The sequence below is a fragment of the Vipera berus genome (assembly GCF_964194415.1).
Source record: "Vipera berus genome assembly, chromosome: 1".
Lineage (NCBI taxonomy): Eukaryota > Metazoa > Chordata > Lepidosauria > Squamata > Viperidae > Vipera > Vipera berus.
The window spans coordinates 264,558,951-264,579,916 of NC_138202.1; the positions used below are offsets into that span (position 1 = coordinate 264,558,951).

The following is a 20,966-nucleotide window of genomic DNA, read 5'->3' on the forward strand; positions in this document are numbered from 1 at the left end:
GATTTGTGCCAATTCACAACTCCTGTAACTGAAGCCTCATTACACTGTACATTCAGAGGAGACAGCAATAGGGAAACAGTTCAGAAATAGTAGGTAAGGATCCTACTTAACTATTGAAAAATAACCCAAGAACCAGTAGAAAAATAGCATAAGAACCACTAACACAAGCACATCTATTATTATACGTGAAGAGCCCCTCTATAAGGGAGATGGGTAAAGAAATTTGATACATACATAAATAAAAATACATAAAAACAAATTTGAAATGGGCCTGCAATGCTTCAGTTAAAACTCTAAATGATAAAAAGCTAATGAAAACAAAGCCAGAGACCAATATGATTAAACTTTTAAACAGTACTAAAATGATGTGTTGTATACAGAGTTTAGCAATTTTCTTTATTAATGAACAACTTTGCTCTTAACAAGGATTTTGAACTTTTATTAAATATTTAATACCTATAAAACTACAGCTTAGATACAAAAAAAGACTTTCACGGGAAAAGAATACAGTTAATACCTGAATACTTGGAATTTTAGAATGTTCAGAGAATCTTAATATAATTTCCATAAAGATATAATGGATTACTCTTTTAACTTTAGTTGTATTATTTTTTATGCATTGCTTGCAAAACTGATAAGTGACTCAAAACAGAGAAATGTCACTTTATAATTCTTGTACTGGAATTAAAATCTGGTGGAACCACATGTCTTTTCTTTGTTAAATGAAAGAAGTTTATATCTCTTTTTAAGAATTTCCTAGGAAAACCAAGATCCCAGAGAATTCTGGTAGTTGGCCAATTTAGGCGAGTCATTTCTTGAAAATTTCCTGTTAATAGCAAATTGGGGGGGATTTATTTATTTGCCATCAGAGTGCCAACTCTGGGTGGCTTAGAGGTAAGTGGTTATTTTTGCCTCACCTGCCTATCCATTGATTTTCTAAACTGTTTTTTTTCTTGATCCTTTGATACTGATTATGATTCACATTACAGAATACCCATTTTGAACTGGAAAATGAGGAGAGAGCTTAGCTTTTTCTTTAGATTTTATTTTACTTTGTACTTTCACACGCTTAAACCGTGTAATAGCAAATGCACCCTAGATATGAATTAACAGCGGAACAGTGAAATTATTTTTATTTTCAACATAGTTTCAATTCTTCCCCGTTGACAGATTTTAAATGGGAGAGTTAATAAAATATTGCCTTCTTTGTTAAAAGAAAGAATCCATGTAAGTTAAATCTGCTTAATACAATGGTGGCACATATTTTTATCCAGATCTTATCTACATTGGATTTCCAATAGAATATCAAAATTCCTTCATAGCTTATCATTACTAATCTTATTTTATTCTGGTTGCTCCAGAATAAAATCCATCTCTTAACTATGTACAATATTTTCACAATAATACATTTGTTATTTGTCTTATTTCTTATTGGTTTAAGAAAGAAAAACAAAATAAAACAGTGTTTTTCTATTTACAAATATTTTATACAAATCGTTATGCTTCATGATTCTTTGATGGTACCAAAGAATGAAAATGCAATTTATTACTCTAAAGGGACTCTCTCAATCATTTCACTAAATCAGTATACACACAGCTAACACATGCAGAAACTAATTTGTTGTTCTCCTCCTGACTTCTCTATTTTCAAGAGGGGAAGCTAAATTCAGGGAATTAATTGTAGTGACATGGGCTGAATCAGTATCATGAACAAACCATAAACTCTGAAAGGAACTATAGGAGTAGCACAGAACAAAAAGAATGGTCATGTAAATGCCCAATACATTCTGCTGCATTACTGTACTGTATATCACGGGTGTCAAACTCAACGTGTCACACGTCACAACTTTTTTCGCATTGCTGGACCTGGAGTGGGTGCGGCCTCCGCAGATTGACACCCATGCTGTATATGATCTCAATTACATCTCTTAAAACAAATGTGCTGCATAATAGCCCCTAACTTTTAAGACATATATTTTAAGATAATCTGCTACTTCCTATTTTTGTTCCTAATAGAAATAAATACTTTTTCATATTCTTATTTTTAAATACCAAAAGTCTCAAGCATCTACTATATATTCATATGCGACAGAGATGCAGAATGCATCAAGATTCATGGGACATTAGAAAAATAATGTCTCCTTTGCACTGAACTTGACTTTTAATGATTTTATAGATCTGCCTCTGTTGCCTTATATTTTGCCACCCATTCTTCAATATTTGTTATTTATGTATTGCATTTATATATTGCCTTTCCTCTAGACATAAGGCTAAGAGTCAAATTGAATGCACAATAAGTCTTCTTGGTCTTGGTCCAACAATGCAATCACTACATTACACTGACCTCAATAATTAACATAATGTCGTAGCTGTATACAATTCAATAAAATATTAAACACTGTATTGGTCTCTCCTAAATATGAATTAATTGAATGACATCACCAAGTAGGGATTTCATTTCTTTCATTCTAAATGTTCTATACAGAAAATATTTTTCCTCTACTTGTAAAATAGTGATATGAGCAATTAATTCAGATTTCTTGATTTTCAGAACTACTGAGGAATTTTGAATTCAGAAAAATCAATTTGCAGGAGTCATGCAAATTGATTTCAATGCAACTGCCTATTCATAAACAAAAGTTGCATCCTTTCTCATTCATGTTTAAACGAAAGACACAAGGATCAAACTAAAACTCAGGTCCTCTAATCTACATTAAAATATGATGCCTTGAAAAGTTGCTTAATTTCACTTCAAAGTATAGAATCCTCAAAAAAAGAAAAAAAAATAAGGCACACTTTCAGAAAAGTAAGCATGGTCCTTTACATAGGCAATCAACCCTGTTTAAATAAATAAATAAATAAATCTTGGCAAATCCAGCTTTTGTTTGCAGCTCTTCTGAAATGTCCTCTGCTGTGGGTTTTGCTAAAACTGAAAAAAGTGCATTTCACTTCTCATTTACCCTGCACTGAGTTAAAAAGCTTTTTCAGAAATGCCAAACCAAAGCTCCAGATCAGGAACTTACTTTTTCCATTGATTCATTTTGTTGCTTGAAGATTTCTCTCACATCGGGAATTTGGTACTGTTTGTTTTTCTTCCTCATTGTCTGGGTGATGGTGTCGACTCGCTTCTGCACTGCTATAGCCTGAGTTCTGGTCAAGGTAGCCAAAACCACCATAGTTTCATGGGAATCTCCAGCAGCTTCACCAAAGAGGGTTGACAGGCCTGCTTCTTTTAACCACTCTTCTTCCAATTCACCCTCTACTCAAATAAAGGGAAGAAGGGCATGCATGTATGATTCAATTTATATTACATTTAACCCTATGCTTTTTAACATAAAAATGAAAATAGTTTCCATATAGTACATGGACTAAAAAAAGAAAAGAGACCACAACTGGTGATTCAGCTCAAACATGGCTAAAAAATTTCAAACCTATCATGTTGAGGCTAAAACACTTGACCTAAACCATGGTTCAGCAACCCGTGGCTCTGGAGCCACAGGCGGCTCTTTCAGCCTTCTCCTGCGGCTCCCAGCCATTTGGAGAGAGAGAGAGAGAGAGAGAGAGAGAGAGAGAGAGAGAGAGAGAGAGAGAGAGAGAGAGAGAGAGAGAGAGAGAGAGAGAGAGAGCGAGCTCATGCACAGCAGCCTCTATTTCTTTTTAATTAAACTCTTCAATCAAGTTGCCCTCCTTGTGTGTCTACGCGCGCGTGCGCACAGGTTTTGCAGTTCCCAGTGGTTTTTTCTCTGGGAAATGGGTCCAAATGGCTCTTTGAGTGTTTAAGGTTGGCGACCCCTGGTATAGGCTTTCCTGCCTGAGCAGGGGGTTGGACTAGAATACGTCCAAGATCCCTTCCAACTCTGTTATTCTGTTCTGTTCTGTTCTATTTCTGTACTGAAACAATCACTTCTCTTTTCCATTAATTCCTTGTAAATGTGTGGCTTTTGTTCCATGGATTTGAATATATTGCAGCAGAATATATCATATACAGAATCCCCAATTTAATTCTGTACTTTTTACCCTTTCTAAGCAACTTGTTTTCTTAAGAGAACTCTGTTAACTCAATTTAATCAAAGGTTATCAAACTAATAAGAGTTCTTAGTGCAAATGGACTATTGTACTGCAACATTCAATTGTCTTTCTTGATGCTCTCCTTGCTCCTTAGTGATTTCTAGTAAGGGGGTAATTTACTTATTGTTTCTAGCTGGCAACACTTTAATACTTTTCGGAATACAGGAGTCCATAGCATCACAACAATAGTACAATTAATATTTTATTGGGGAAAAATTCCAATAAAATATTAATTTTATTTAGGTGTAATTAACAGAGTAATAAATAATAAGTATTTGTAAAGCTGTTTGTGCTTATATTTTGTTATATTTGCCACAAAATATTTCGCTACTATTGCTCCTTTAGCAATCCCCATCTTTCCAAAATTAAAAATTTAGTATTTGTACAATATTTTATTGCAAGATTACAGTTTTTATATCTTTTGGCAATGTGAAAAACCCTAAGAATTAAATACTCCTAATAATAAAATACATGATTGTGTGTCATACTTCTAAGAATAGTTACTGTATATGAGCAGCACTGAAATCATAATGCTAATGTATTATCTGGCATATAATCATATATCATTGTTTCCTTTCTTTTTTTAGCATTAAATCAACACTGTATATTGTACATTTAACATATAAGTATGTGACACTATTAAGTTTTAAAAGGTGTTATCTAAAAATGAGAAATTTTTATACACTAGAAATAGTTGAAAAATAAGCATTAGATCATTTCTAAAAGCAAAATTCCTCAAGCATGACAAATGGATGTTGTACTGCAGGTTCTAGCTTTACAAGACAATTATATAAAAAAGGAACAACAACTTCCTGCTACTTCAGCTATGGTTTGGCCCTAATCCAGTATCAATAATGGCTGAAATTCCTTCTTACTTTTGAACTATAAACCAATGGGCAATAAAGGTTGCACATATTTTCTGGAAGCAAAGCTGGCAGTATCATATCAGGAATTATCTATATCACATTACTGTGAACCAGCCAATGGAATGGTGAAATCTTTTATACTACATTCCAGGCAGTTTAGGATTCAATTAATTTCAGTTTCATAAATAAAGAAACCAGGAGTACAGACTACTTTATAGTACTGATTTTTAAAACACAGTGAAAATATTCCTGAATTTCTAGGACACTGTTGATATTTTTGGTTTGGTGTTTTTTTAAAGGAACATTTTTAAAGCTGATCAATATTTGATCATGAATGGCTACTCAAAGTCTATATTATAATAATGTTGAGCACACATCCAAAAATCCGTTGTGGTTGTTCCAATATATTTCAAATTGCTATAATATAGGTTACGAGTGTTCACTTAACGCTTGTTCAAAGTCACGAGATGAGCACCCCCTAGTGCTTACAATCAAGTCCCGAAATTATGAATATTGGAGCACCACAGCAGTCATTCACCCTTACAGGCAACCACAGTGGCTCTGCAACATTCACCCTGGTTATTCCCTCCCTCCCCACCTGCGCCCCGGGTCTCCCTAGGCACCAGGCCTTGAATACTCACCCTGCGAAAATCAAGATCCTTTGTTTTCTTGGCTGCTCCAGGCCTTTGGTGCGTTCACAGAGAATGAAGGCCTAAAGTAATGCAAGATCACGCGAGATCAGTGGGGTGAGATCTCATGCTACTGATCTCACGTGATCTCATGCTACTTTAGGCCTCTGTTCTCTGCAAGAGAATGGAACCAAAGCCAGAGGATGATTCCACGTGCCTCTGGAGGCTGGATCGGGACTCCGGAGGCCTTTTCCAGGCCACTGTCACCTGGATCTGAGGCCAGGGGATGCTTACGTAGCACTCCGGAGGACTTTTACAGGCTGCTGCCACCTGGATCGCGATGCGGGGGGGGAGCACGGAAGCGTTCCCCAGCCTCAGACTCGGGCAGCAGAGACCTGGAAAATGCCTCTGGAGCCCAGATTGGGCTAAGGGGGTGTGGAAGCATCCCCCAGCCTCAGATCCGGGCTGCAGCAGCCTGGAAAAGGCCTCTGGAGCCCTGGTCGGGCCATGTGGGGGGGGCTGCAGAAGCATTCGCCAGCCTCAGATCCGGGCAACAGCATCCTGGAAAAGGCCTCCGAAGTCTGGATTGGGCCACAGGGGGGGGCTGCACAAGCATCCTCAACCTCAGATCCGGGCGGCAGCAGAAACCGTGGCAGAGAGGAGATGAATCTTTTCCAGGTGAATCCGGCGTGGCAGGAAGGGAGGAAGAAGCATGTGGTATCTTAGTGGGTTGGGAAGGCCTTGGGGGCCTGTTCCATCACTAGGCCCTCCGTGGCCTTCCCGCCCTGAGATACCTCATGTTCGTTTATTGAGCCACATGTGTTTTAACGAGCAAGGGAGTGATCTCGTTCAAGGTACGAGATTCACTCTATGAGTTTTCGAGTTATGAGTGGAATGGGCAGGCTCTATTACACTTGTAACCGGAGGACTACCTGTACTATCCTCACCAGAGGCTAGTATGACAGAAAAATAAAATAGTTATTCAGGAGCTAATTGCCAAAAGTAAAGCTGATCCTGGTTTGATGTAGGCCTTGTAAAGCATATAAACAGATGACTTGTATTTTATTCCATTATCTTCTCCACTCCTATTACTTTTTATATGATGAATGTGCACATTCTGACTGGAGATAATTACATAGCTAGCAAGCATCACAAAAATCAGAACCTTCAACATCAATGGGAAACATAAGGAACCAGTCTATTGGGTATAATTAAAGCTTTATATATCTAGCATCTTTATATATCTAGCAACCAAATTCCCAGAATCAAAACTCACTCCAATGTATGTTCTGGTTTTCAGTGTCATAATTAATAAATAACTGTTCATAATCCTTCTTTAAAGCTATCTGCACATATTGCAGCCATACGTTCCACACAGAAATTATTTGCCATTTAAGGAAGTATCTTTCCTTACAGTCCTTAGTAATCTATAGTAACACATCCGTGTTTTTGACATTATTACCAGTATGCCATTACTAGGTGACAGATTTGGAGACATCCACCAATCTGAAATCTGTATTACACAAACCTAGACTAGAAGCAGAAACCAAACCTTCCAAATCTATGGAATAATTTCATTGTTTAACTGTAATTACCATCAGGTTCTTTCACCACAACCAGGTCACGTTCTTCATGGTTACCACTTCTTGTTTCATGGATATTTTCAAGTTCTTTCCAATAGTCATCCATGGATAATTCATCAAGTGAATCTTGAGATCCTGAATGCTCGCAAGGGAGCTTCCCTGAAGGCTTCTTGGAGTTATCATGATTCATTGTATATTGACCAGACCTCCGGCTAGAAAACAAACACACCAAAATAAAAACTTAAATCTGTGGAACAAGCCCAGAATGACATCATAGTCTACAAGAAACCCAATCCTGATGACCTCATGGGTTCATGCCAAACCACAGAGGTGAGAGTTGTCTCCTGAGTAGCATTAAGCATTTTTTTCAGCCTCAAGAGATGGCATCATTGGCCTACCTTATCCAAGCTCAAAAGATAACAGCCATTCCTGCTTAGTACTTGAATTGGAGACAGCTGGGAATACTATGTATGAATGTATGTATGTATGTACGTACGCACGTACATACGTACGTACATACATCTTCAGCTTGAAGCTGCCGATCTCAAGCATGAGACTGTGTCTTACAGCACTTAAAACACAATCAAAAATAATACACTAAATGCAATTTAAAGCACATAAAAGTATATAAAATATGGAAAAATATTAAAACCATTAAATAAACAGCATCTGAGTTACAGAAACATTCCACAACATTCAATATACTGGACAGGCTCCACTACAGACAAGGATCCCAAATCTCAGTAACAAAGCCACATCTTTGCAGGGCTATAAGTCCAGAAGGCAACAATGAAAAAGACATGGGCATGCAAGTAAGATACTAAGATGTATGCTTTTAAAAAACACATCAATGTTGTGAACACAAAAACATTTTCTAAATCTAAGAAAAATGCTTTTTTAAAAGCATTAATCATCAACATTCCACTGACTTCCACTGTCTTTCGTGAAAAAGCAGCATATTTTTCCACAGTAGTTTCCCCTAAAATTAACACTCATCACATCCTTTGAGTGTATTTAGATGTATTTCAAACATGAATAAACTCTCCCAAGACAACTTGAGCTAAAATAAAGAAAACAAGTTCAATGCCCTGAGGTGTCCAAAGCTGTGGCATGCTTTAATTTGCTTACTGTATCTCCCATTAAACAAGCTTAAGAATGTAACTTTCTAAGTCAACTGCATTAAAATTTGCCAGATCTGCACACATATTTGAAAATAATGAATGTTAACAGTGTTACTTAACGTGTACATACATACACACATGCATAATTTATTTTTTTCTGTTGTCATAAAGGCTTATATTTGTAGTTTAATCCAGTTTGTTGTCCAGCTTGTTCATAAGACTCTATGAGTTCTCACTCGAGGCACAAATTATCCTATCTTGGACACATTATGCTAAGACCCAGCTCTTTGGAAATGCCTCTAATGCTGGGAAAGGTAGAAGGAAAGAGAAGATGACCAGCAGCAAGGTGGATGGATTCAGTTCCAGCAGCAATGAGTGCCCTATTGGAAGACTTGAAAGAACAAGTTATGGATAGATCATCACGGAGAGAATCTGTCTAGAAGTCGAAAATGACTTCATGGCACATAAGGAATCAATGAAATGCAATTTACATAACTGATATTTCATATTTTAGCCCAAGAAACTAACATTTATAATCACAAACAAAGTTGTTACCATGGGATACACATGCATTAAAAGTGTTTATATGCAGTTAAATAGTGACCCAGCAAATTTTTTATCTGAGAAGTACACTGAAATAATCATCATTACACAAGAATGTGGTGGTCATTAAGCTGGTATTATATGTTACTTTCACAAGTACTAATAATTCACTGGTATGCCCTTTAAATATTCCCTAGCAAAAAATTTTCAGACTAACAGACTACCAATAAAGGCATCCAATTTAATTTGTTGTTTCTTTCAGTGGAATGGAAATTCCTTATTTCTGCTCCTCTTTTGATGCTGGTACCCTTGTGGAAGAGTGGAATTCCTTTGCATTATATTTGGTGGGTAGGTCTGCAGTGAGGTTCCATGGGGGCCTAATATTTTGTAACATCCCACCTCAAAAGGAAGACAGAGCAATGGAAGATAATGGCTAGGTGAGAGAGAAAAAGATGTCTGTCTGAAGTGAGAACTGCTGATATGGGAACTGTAGCACATGAGAACTCTTCGATACTCTGAAACTCAGATTCAGATTCTTAAAACTCAGTGACTTTTATAACAAATATTTCTCTTTCAAACAGCAATTCAGTTCCTGGCTTTCACTTCACTGCTCAACCCCACAGTACTTCAAGACATCCCAAAGGAATCCACTCTCTCCCTCCTGCTGTTTTACACCTACATAAGACTGACAGTGCTTATCTGGGGATTGGGCGTGAAGTCTCACCAATGTGAGATGACGTGGTCACGCTTTCTATCTTTGTCTTCAAAATTCAAGGAAGTTTAAGAAACCATTATTGTGGGACAGTAGTGGGCAGGTAAAATTGAATATACTCAGTCACAACTCAAGACCCAGAAGAATATTTCAATTGTGTTATGGAAGGATTACCTTTCCTTTAAAAATAAAGAATACGATCTACGGAGGTTTCTTAATACATCACTGACATGAGAGACCTCGGCAGATAAAAATTATCTTAGGCTGACATGTTACCTGAAGCATAGAGGATGGAAATACTTTACTAAAATTTATTCTGACAATCTAATAATTATCTAGGGCTTCAAGACAAGTACCCAAGACTGGATCTGACAGGACACTTTGGTAATCTGTTAGCAGTATGAAATCCCAACTTCATTTCCTTGCCCAATTCCTTTGAAAGTGTTAACACCTTTAATAGCTTTGAACCAGGATTAGCTTTTGCCATCTTGCCATCTATCTATTTCATAGACAAAAAAAAATCAGAAAAGCACCAGGCCCAGATGGAGTAACTCCTTTTTGTTTAAAAGCCTGTGCTGAACAACTGGCCACATCTTCACACAGATTTTTAACTTTTAATCACTGGAGATATGTTGTGTCTCTTCTTGCTTCAAACATTCTATCATCTTCCTGTTTCCTAAGAAATCCTCCAGGGGAGCTGAATGACTATAGGCCAATTGTAGTTATGAAGACCTTTGAGAGTTCTGGCTTATATGAAAGTCATCACGGATCCACTGTTAGACCCCCTGCGGTTTGCCTAACTAGATCGGCAGATGATGCTGTGGCAATACACTTCATCTTGTAACATCTTGAATCCCCAGGGTTCCTATACATGGGGCCTTTTTGTAGACTTCAGCACAGCATTCAATACCATCACTCCAGAAATTCTTCACTCTAAACTGATTCATCTTACTGTGCCTGTTGATTAGCCTTTCTGACAGAAAGCAACAGGTGCAGCTAAGGAAAATTACATCTAGTACCCGGGCAATTAGTACAGGGCTGTGTGCTCTCTCCATTCCTCTTCTTTATATATATCAATGACTGCATATCTAAAGATCACTCTGTTAAAGTACTGAAGTTTGCAGATGACATAACGGTCATAGGCCTCATTTGAGACAGTTATGAGTCTGCATATAGACAGGAGGTTAAACAACTGGCCCTGTGGTGCAGCTGGAACAATCTGGAGCTTAACATGCTTAAAACTGTAGAGATGAGAGTGGATTTTAGGAGGAGCCCTGCTATTGTTCCACTTTTTACTATATTCAACAGCACAATATCAGCAGTAGAGTCCTTCAAGTTTTTGAGTTCTATAATCTCCCAGGAGTTAAAATGGACACCTAATATTAAAAACATCATTAAAAAGGCATAAAAAACGTGTTACGGAAATTCAGACTGCCCCAGGAAGCTGTCATTTGTAACTGTCTGGTTAATGTATAGTTAAGACTGCAGAAAGAACAACTGCAACCTGCCTGTCTTCCATAGAACAGGGCTTTTCAACCAGTGCTACGGGTACCACCTGTGGTACATTGGCACCTGGCAGGTGGTATGCGACCATCCTAGAAAAGTGGTAGCAGGGGAGGGGAATGAGCTGAACTGGTGGCAGCACCGCACAAGCCTGAGTGAGAGATGGCTGGAGCTGCAGGGCTGTCAGGGCTCAGCGGAAGCGCCAAGATTAGCGCTTCTTCGGTGCTGTCAGGGCTCAGCGGAAGCACCAGAATCAGTGCCAGTCTCCAGCTGGAGCTCGGCGCTGATCCAGGCACTTTTGAGCCCAGAAGAAGCGCCGATCAGCTGGAATGTTGCAGCATCTCCAGGGTCTTGTGATTTACATTCAGATGCTTGGCAACTGATTCATATTTATGACGGTCACAGTGTCCCAGGGTCATGTGAAGTGACCAAAACTTGCTGCAACCACCCAGCAGATGGGGGGGGGGAAATAAAAACCAAACACCCCCCTACCCCACCCCCACTGCCAATCCTCAACAGAAATGCTCACAACAATGAAAACCTCGGACAGGAGGAAGAGCACCACCGGGCGGGCGGGCAGGTGTCCTGCTCGGCTGTGGCTTGGGGGGCACTTTTTTCAGTCCCATTGCAACTTCAGTCACTAAGCGAACTGTTGTAAGTTGAGGGCTACCTGTACTTCATCACTTTTTTCCTTTTTTTTTTTTTTGGTCATCAAGTTTTTGATACCTTGCTAGGCGACTGGTGGTACTCGGATGTTGCCATATCCTAAAAGTGGTACAATGGGTGAAAAGGTTGAAAAGCCCTGCCATAGAAGACCTGTAGATTACGCAGCTCAGAAAGAGGGCTGAGAAGACATCTGAAGACCCTTCACATCCTGGACACAAACTGTTCTAACTCCTCCCTTGGGGCGGCACTACAGGGCACTGCAGGCCAAAATAACCAAACAGAGGGAGAGTTTTTTTCCCCTCATGCCATCACTGTCCTGAACACCTAATTCTCACAGTGCTCTCTATTGTCTATGTGTATTTATCCATGTAGTATGGCTGTAGTATCATCATTTATCCTTCTTATTTACTCTCCCCTCTTATTGGTAGTATTATGATTATCATGATTATCATTATTCTATTGCTTTGCATGTACACTGAGAGCTTCTGTGGAGACAAATTCCTTGTGTGTCTAATCACACTTGGCTAATTAAAGGATTCTATTCAATGTACATATCCTGATCTTTCTGCTGCTTTTCAAAAGTTTTTCTATGCTATTATGAGGAGGTTTGCCTATACCTCTTATAGATCATTTCAGCACTACTGGTAGGTGAAAAGTTGTTATTCTAGTACTATGTTTAGGGCATTTGAACTCTGGAAATCTTTAAAACAATTTTTAAAATTCATTTTCAAGTAATTAATTTGTGATGGTCTGCTTATAAATTTTATGTACGTAAATAATACTGCTTGGCGAAGTATATTAAAACGTGTTTGTTTTCAGGATGACTCGGGGCCAATAGTAAATCTTTCTCTGGAAACTCGATCATCACCCACAGACTAACAGCAGAAGAGTCAAAAGCACTGGATAGACATGCTGTGTTTCTGGCAGATACAAGTAGCCTTAATAATGAAGATCAGCTATTGTAGAATCAAACCCCCTATTTAAAATAGCCCAAGGGTTTTTAATCTTAGGTCTTTTTCTCCTTTCTTTGTGTTGTAACGGATTTCTTGATGCTTATTTCTAAATCTTGGATGCAAAGAGCCCCTGCATTGTATTTTATAATGACCCCATCCTATCTCAGCCCCCTATGCTTCTATGTCTGCTTATTAGGGCTTTCGGGGGGGGGCCCAAGCGGCATTATTACAAAGTCAGCTTATTGCCCCCAACAATCTGGGTCCTATAGTGCTTTACAGTCTTCTCTAAACAGTTTATAGTTTATTGGCCCCCAAAATGTGGGTCCTCATTTTACCGAAGGATGAAAGGCTGAATCAACGCCAAGCCGGTGAGAATCGAATTGCTGACAGCAGAATTAGCCTGCAGTACTATATTCTAACCACTGCGCCATCATGGCTCTTTTAAGAAGAGATTGGACAACCATTTGTCTGAAATGGTAGGGTTTCCTGCTTGAGCAGGGGGTTCAACTAGAAGATCTCCAAGGTCCCTCCCAACTCTGTTGTTCTGTTATACTTTAAAGAATCTTTTATGACATGGGAACAACTCCATTAGCAAGCACTATTTAGTTAAGTGCCAGGACAAAAAAGATACCTAACCTCCCTTGGAGAGTCACCTATAAATAGACTAATTAGAAATGTTTTGCAAACACCAGTTTACCTTAGAGGTTTGAACCAAGTACTGTAATACTACTGAGACAGGGCATATAAAAGTCAATTACAAAACTTTTTAAAAAGGGTTCTCCACTTCTTCCGCAGATGAATGTAGTACTATTGTTCAAGAAACATCATTTTCCTTCAGAGAAATTCTTGAGACTTAATGGCAATGAGATAATATTTTTGGGCATAAATATAACATTAAAAAATATAATGGATACTGGGAGAAAACAAATACTTCGCTGTTTAGAAGCAATCCCTGTTCATACAGAATATTAATTACTGAAGTAGGAGGACTAAGCTTGTCGAAAATAGTTTGTTTTCTATGGTGCAGAGAAGCCTATTTCATGTTTAGGAAAAAAAACAAGTATTTTAACTCACAGGTCTTTAAACAATGACATACTCTTACAGTTTTTAATGCCCAGAGTTTTGTATTTTAGTTTCCTCATAATGTTGTTGCTATAAATGAACGTGCATTTGAGGATGACTCAAATGCTGACAAAGCATGCAGCTGTTCTTTTGACCAAACAATGTCCTTTTATCCGGATATATGTTATAACTCCCAAAATAGTTGTTCAGATTTCCTCTGTACAACCGAACAGACAAAAGGTGAAAAACATTTTGCATTTCTCACCCTCTGTTAATTACTTTACTCCTAGTTGGAACCTTAACTGATATTTTTCCACTTACAATTCAAATCCATAGAACATTATTCATTTACCTACAATAATCTGACACGTAACAGCACAATGTGTAAGTAACCTTAAGCTTCAAGTGCAGAGTTTCAGAAATAGCCAATACATTACGTTAAATCCAGTCTGAATCAGATCTTTCTCCACTTTGCTCACAGTCCTAATCTGAATTAAGGAACTCTGTGTACACTTCTTTGGAGAAATGGAACATACACTGTACTCCAATGTCCTTAATGTCTTCACATTAGCATTCTAACCTAAATCAATCTTTTGTACTTCTTAGAAGATCCTTATATTTAGAAGGTGTGCTGCAATTATAAATACCATGTTTTGTCTCTTTAATTTTTGAGATAAAGCTCAGCAACTTATACGCTATAATCATTTTTGTTCCAAAACAATCCTTTCAAACATAGCCAAGGATTTTATGGCAAGGTCAGTCAAGGATGTATCTCAATTAATAGCTAGCCCAATATAGTGACAGAATGTACTTTGTTCATTACATACTTGTAATGATCTACTTAGAGGTCTATTAGCAAAGGTTTTATTAGTTTTGACATATGAATCACAGCATAACCATCATTTGTGCAGATGAAAAATGAAAAACAAGTGCACTACACTAACAAAGGGAACACTGCTTTATTTACTTTGTAGTAATTATAACATGTCTACATTTTTAGATATTGTGGATATTTTTTATTCAAATGGTTTCAGCATACAAGTGTGCATTAAGTAGATTAGGTATACAATTGAAGTTGGTGACACTGCCACACTCCATCCCCTCTCTGAAGCACCAAATCAAGTTATAACAGGCAAGATATATTTTCTGGTCTATCCTTTCACATTTCCTCCTTGGCTTTTAATGGTAGAGGCTTCTAGACAAACATTTGGACTTGCCTCCCAAGCTACTGTAATAATAGCAACAATGGACTGTTCTCAATAGCTTTGCTTAAACATTTTCTATGGCGCAAGGATTGTCACACTAATATCCAACTGCAGTCAAGGCACTTGGTTCTTCGATAACCACTTGGGACATTCACAGCCCTCAACAGCACATCTGGCAAGCAGGCAAGCTGGGTACACCACACCATCCTTCCAAGTGTATTTCAAGGAGAGGCAAGACAAGTTAACTGCTGAAGATACACTGTACAAGTATTTCTTCCAACAGACAGGCAGGAGACACCTAGACATTTGAAATATTTAGAAAGGGGAAACAGATGGGGATTTTAAAAGAAGCTATGACCAGAAAACTGGAAATTTGATACACTGAACAACCTCATGAGATAAAGTCTCTCCCATATACATGTTATATGCAACGTTGCACAAAACTTCCATTTAAAAAAGCTGCAAAACACAGTGGGACCACTACTGAAGCATCTTTTGATGCAGTGGGACCACTATTGAAGCATTTGGAGCCCTGGTGGCCCAGTGGTTAGAATGCAGCATTGCAGGTTAACTCTGCCCACAGTCTGAAGTTCAATCCTGACAGGACTCAAGATTCAGTCGGCCTTCTATCTTTCCGAGGTTGGTAAAATGAGGGCCCAGATTGTTGGGGGCAATATGCTGACTCAAACACTCAAGAGTGCTATAAAGCATACAAGTATATAAGTCTAAGTGTTATTGCTACCTTTGCAGTATGTGCATGTGGAGACAACTAAGGACAGCCTTCAAAGCACTTGTAGCAAGTTTTTTTTTGAAGAATGCAGCTTTTTAACACAATGAGGAGTTATACATATACTGTATGTGTATTTTGTGTAGCACCCTTTTCAAATTCTGCACATAGCCAACTATGCAGTACTAACCTGCAATTGTCCTCTGTTGCTCTTAGGGGACTAGAGGCTGGGGAACTCTTGAACTCTTGTTTGAAGGCAGACGGTAGATATAGTGAGACAAAATGAAATCTAGACAAGATGGAGATGCTGGGATCACAAAAACCAATAACACTGATTTTATACAGAGTTTCACTTCTCATTCTAGCTCAGGAATGGATTCATTACTTACCAAGAAGTACAAGTGGGGATTGTGGCTTGAGGAAGAATACCGAACTCAGTTACGTCTGCATTATAGGTGAGAATGAGATTCCAGGTGGATTGCTGCTACAATGCATTTTCCTTCACAGTGTCTTTAGACATAGAAACTTCAGTGACAAGGTATCTTAAGGCATGCCTTCATCTATATCTATACAAGATTGCGTTCATGTTTTTTAATTTGTTATCAGAATTAGCATTAGCACTGGCTATTATAACATTATTATCACATGCATGTTTTTTATCTTATCAGCCACCTTGACTGGACTTGTAAAATTTGAACTCGGAGGCTTCCTCAACATAGATTAAATAAATGAACTAGCAGTCCTTGTGTTTATAAAACTGAAAGCAAAACGGAGTATCAACTTTTATAAATACTTTTATATTTACTTCTTCCTCATACCTCTTAAATTGTTAATGGGTTAAAGATCATAACTGGATTACGCTCAAGACATAAAGTCACCCAGTTATCAATTTAGAGTCAGAAAGTATAATAAAATATATCATACCCTAGAAACCATTTGAATCAAGAATGTAGACCTTTCCATAAATACCTACTTATCTATGTAAGTAGATGGAGAGGAATTCTGGGCATTGAAGTCCATAAGTCATAAAAGGGCCAAGTTTGAAGACCCCTGGACTAGAGCTTACTTGTCCTTTTCCAAAATCCTTGTCAACAATTTTAGCATATTTCTAAGATTAAATAACTCACAGAGATGCCAAAGCTTAATATAATTATGTAATTTTTCTCCTTTTTTATTTGAAGCAATTTTGACCAACACTTTTACTAAAACATATAGCTATTTTTGCTTTCAGGATCTAACAGCACTATTTCTTTGAGTAACTTTTAACCATTGCTTAAGGTAGTGCAAAATACCTTAGTATCCACAAGAGTATTAATTATGAATTATCTCAGTGAATAGGGTATCTTCAGCAGCTGTACTGATATATATTTTTTCAAACTCAGTTAGTTTCCTTGTTTGTGTGGCCTGGTTGCTGGCATGCCACGGACCGGTACTGGTCCACGGACCGGGGGTTGGGGACCCCTGTTCTAACAGCACAGAAGTGATTTGCCATCTCCTCCTTCTAGCCTGTTTCTTCAACTTTCCAGTTTAGTCTGCAGGTGTTCCTAGCAGTCTTCCATCCAGGTTGTCCAACCTTGTTTAGTTTTTTGAGGTCACAAAAAGTCAGCTAGAGATGGATTAGTATCCAATATTGTCACAAACCATCTCACAGAGCGCTCTCTCTCTCTCAAAATTGTGATCACACACTCAGAAAAGTTTGAATTTGCATCTGCTACTATGTCGGCATCCAATTTGCATCTCTTCTTGCAAATCACATCTGTTGAATATGCAAATGTACATTGTATCTTTTAGTACTAAAAAGAATCCCTAATAGGCAAATACTATATCCACTTACACTGATGTTTTAATAAATAAATGACTTCTTCGACTATTTTTTACTTTCTGAACAAATCCAGTTGAACAGAAGCTCACAATAAAACTGTTCTAGCTATTAAAGGTGGAGAGGTGAGTACTGAAAGCATCACTGCATATGCAGCGATGCATGTAAAGGGTGGGGTTAAGGTAACAAGAAGGCTCCCTTTTTTACGACCTTGTAATTCCCTGACTCTAAGGTAACAATAGCAAGCACTAACAATTTGTATCCTGCATTTAAAAATGCTCCCATGTTAACTTATAAAGATCAATAGTACAGTCTCTGCCTAAAGGCATGTGGTCTAAAAGACACAACTGAAGGAAAAAAAGAAAAATATTGGATACTAATCCATATCTAGCTGACTTTTTGTGACCTTAAAAAGGTAAACAAGGTTGGACAACCTGGATGGAACTCCCGCAGACTAAACTGGAAAGTTGAAGAAACAGGCTAGAAGGAAGACATGGCAACTCACTTCTGTATTGTTTAAAACAGGGGTCCCCAATCCCCGGTCCGTGGACCAGTACCGGGCCACAGCATGCCAGGAACCGGGCCACACAATCAAGCAAAGCCCCATCCACAAGATGCAAGCAGCACACAAAACCATGTCCCCTCTGGTCCACGGAAAATCCTCTCTCCACGTAACTGGTCCCTGGTGCCCGAAAGGTTGGGGACCTCTGGTTTAAAAGACTATAGGGATGTGTTCATGAAGTAAACATTAGTTGATAATGATTCAAGAGAAATATTACTTTATTAGAACTCAGTTACAAATCAATAGATTTTAAACTTGGTGGTGGGAGGGGGAGAAGAGACAGAATGTGTTTTATAATTATTATATTGTGCAGTAAATAAGTAACTATACTAAATAATAAAGGATTTCCTTGTTGCAATCTCCAAAGGTGTAAATTTTAAAATGTAATATAAAATAGATGAAAATTATTAAAATATTACAATCAATTGAAATGCCATAATTAGTTAAAATTAAATGAAATAAAACACAGAATTAGAAGAAGATTAAAATAAAAAATAAAAGAAGCACAACTGAACTGAACCACTAGCATCACATGCTATTCCAAGGTTGAGATGTGGCTAAAACATGAATGAGAATTCCATACATACATTTCTGTTGCCCCAAAATTCTGCAGTGTTGGACTGTGACATCCAATCAAGTCTAAGAAAATATGTTAACTCAAATGTGGGCAAATCATATGTGGGATGGTCATCTTTCAAGTATCCTAAATTAAAGCCTAATTTAAGGCTTTAATGATCAATACCTTGTATCTAGTCTTGTTGTTGTTGTTAGCTGCGAAGTCGTGTCCGACCCATCGCGACCCTATGGACAACATTCCTCCAGGCCTTTCTGTCCTCTACCATCTTCTGGAGTCCATTTAAGCTCACGCCTACTGCTTCAGTGACTCCATCCAGCCACCTCATTCTCTGTCGTCCCCTTCTTCTATTGCCCTCGATCTTTCCCAGCATTAGGCTTTTCTCCAGTGAGTCCTTCCTTCTCATTAGGTGGCCAAAGTATTTGAGTTTTAGCTTCAGGATCTGGCCTTCTAAAGAGCAGTCAGGATTGATCTCCTCTAGGACTGACCGGTTTGATCGCCTTGCAGTCCAAGGGACTCGCAGGAGTCTTCTCCAGCACCATAGTTCAAAGGCCTCAATTCTTTGGCGCTCAGCCTTTCTTATGGTCCAACTTTCACTGCCATACATTGCAACTGGGAAGACCATAGCCTTGACTATACGCACTTTTGTTGACAGGGTGATGTCTCTGCTTTTTAGTGTGCTGTCTAGATTTGTCATGGCTTTCCTCCCCAGGAGCAAGCGTCTTTTAATTTCTTGGCTACAGTCCCCATCTGCAGTGATCTTGGAGCCCAGGAAAATAAAATCTGTCACTACCTCCATTTCTTCCCCATCTATTTGCCAGGAATTGAGAGGGCCAGATGCCATGATCTTGGTTTTCTTAATGTTAAGTTTCAACCCAAGTTTTGCACTCTCCTTCTTCACCCGCAACAAGAGGCTCTTTAGTTCTTCTTCACTTTCTGCCATTAGAGTGGTATCATCTGCGTATCTTAGGTTGTTGATATTTCTTCCGGCAATCTTAATTCCAACTTTTGATTCATCTAGCCCTGCCTTTCTCATGATGTGCTCTGCATATAAGTTAAATAGGCAGGGCGACAGTATACAGCCTTGCCGGACTCCTTTCCCAATTTTGAACCAATCAGTGGTTCCGTGTCCAGTTCTCACTGTTGCTTCTTGGCCCGCATATAGGTTTCTCAAGAGACAAATAAGATGGTCTGGTACTCCCATCTCTTTAAGAACTTGCCACAGTTTGTTATGATCCACACAATCAAAGGCTTTAGCATAGTCAATGAAGCAGAAGTAGATGTTTTTCTGGAACTCCCTAGCTTTCTCCATGATCCAGCGTATGTTGGCAATTTGATCTCTAGTTCCTCTGCCTCTTCGAAATCCTGCCTGTACTTCTGGTAGTTCTCGATCCACATACTGCTGAAGTCTAGCTTGTAGGATTTTAAGCATGACTTTACTAGCATGAGAAATGAGTGCAATGGTGCGATAGTTTGAACATTCTTTGGCACTGCCTTTCTTTGGAATTGGAATGTAAACTGATCTTTTCCAATCCTGTGGCCACTGTTGAGTTTTCCAAATTTGCTGGCAAATTGAGTGTAGCACTTTTACTGCACTGTCTTTTAAGATTTTGAATAGCTCAGCTGGAATACTGTCACCTCCACTAGCTTTGTTGTTGCTCAGCTTTTCTAAGGCCCACTTCACTTCACATTCTAGGATGTCTGGCTCGAGGTCAGTGACCACCTCATTGTGATTATCAGGGACATTAAGCTCATTCTTGTATAGTTCTTCTGTGTAATTTTGCCACCTCTTCTTAATCTCTTCTGCCTCTGTTAGGTCCCTGCCATTTTGGTCCTTTATCATGCCCATTTTTGCATTAAACGTTCCCTTCATCTCTCCAATTTTCTTGAAAAGATCTCTGGTCCTCCCTATTCTATTGTTTTCTTCTATTTCTTTGCACTGTTCATTTAAGAAGGCATTCTTATCTCTTCTAGCTATTCTCTGGAATTCTGCATTCAATTGGGCATATCTATGTTTTTCTCCCTTGCCTTTCGCTTCCCTCCTTTCCTTAGCTATTTGCAAAGCTTCCTCAGACAGCCATTTTGCTTTCTTGCATTTCTTTTTCTTTGGGATGGTTTTGGTTGCTACCTGTTGTACAATGTCGCGAACCTCTGTCCATAGTTCTTCAGGCACTCTGTCTATCAGATCTAATTCCTTAAATCTATTTGTCACCTCTACTGTATATTCAACAGGGATATGATTTAATTCATACCTGAGTGGCCTAGTGCTTTTCCCTACTTTCTTCAGTTTAAGCTTAAACTTTGCAAGGAGAAGCTCATGGTCTGAGCCACAGTCAGCTCCTGGTCTTGTTTTTACTGACTGTATAGAGCTTC

The 20,966-nt window shown here is 38.5% G+C and overlaps 1 protein-coding gene across 2 annotated transcripts in view; it reads right to left on the reverse strand.

The window, feature by feature from the left end:
• Positions 1 to 20,966, reverse strand: part of ARHGAP18 (Rho GTPase activating protein 18) — a 70,428-nt gene that overhangs the window by 38,059 nt on the left and 11,403 nt on the right. For both annotated transcript variants that reach the window (XM_081314124.1, XM_081314125.1), the window contains exons 2-3: positions 7,159 to 7,358; positions 3,024 to 3,259 (exon numbers count right to left, since the gene is read on the reverse strand). In XM_081314124.1, coding sequence (XP_081170250.1) covers positions 3,024 to 3,259; positions 7,159 to 7,358 — 436 coding nt within the window. The remainder of the gene's footprint in view (positions 1 to 3,023; positions 3,260 to 7,158; positions 7,359 to 20,966) is intronic.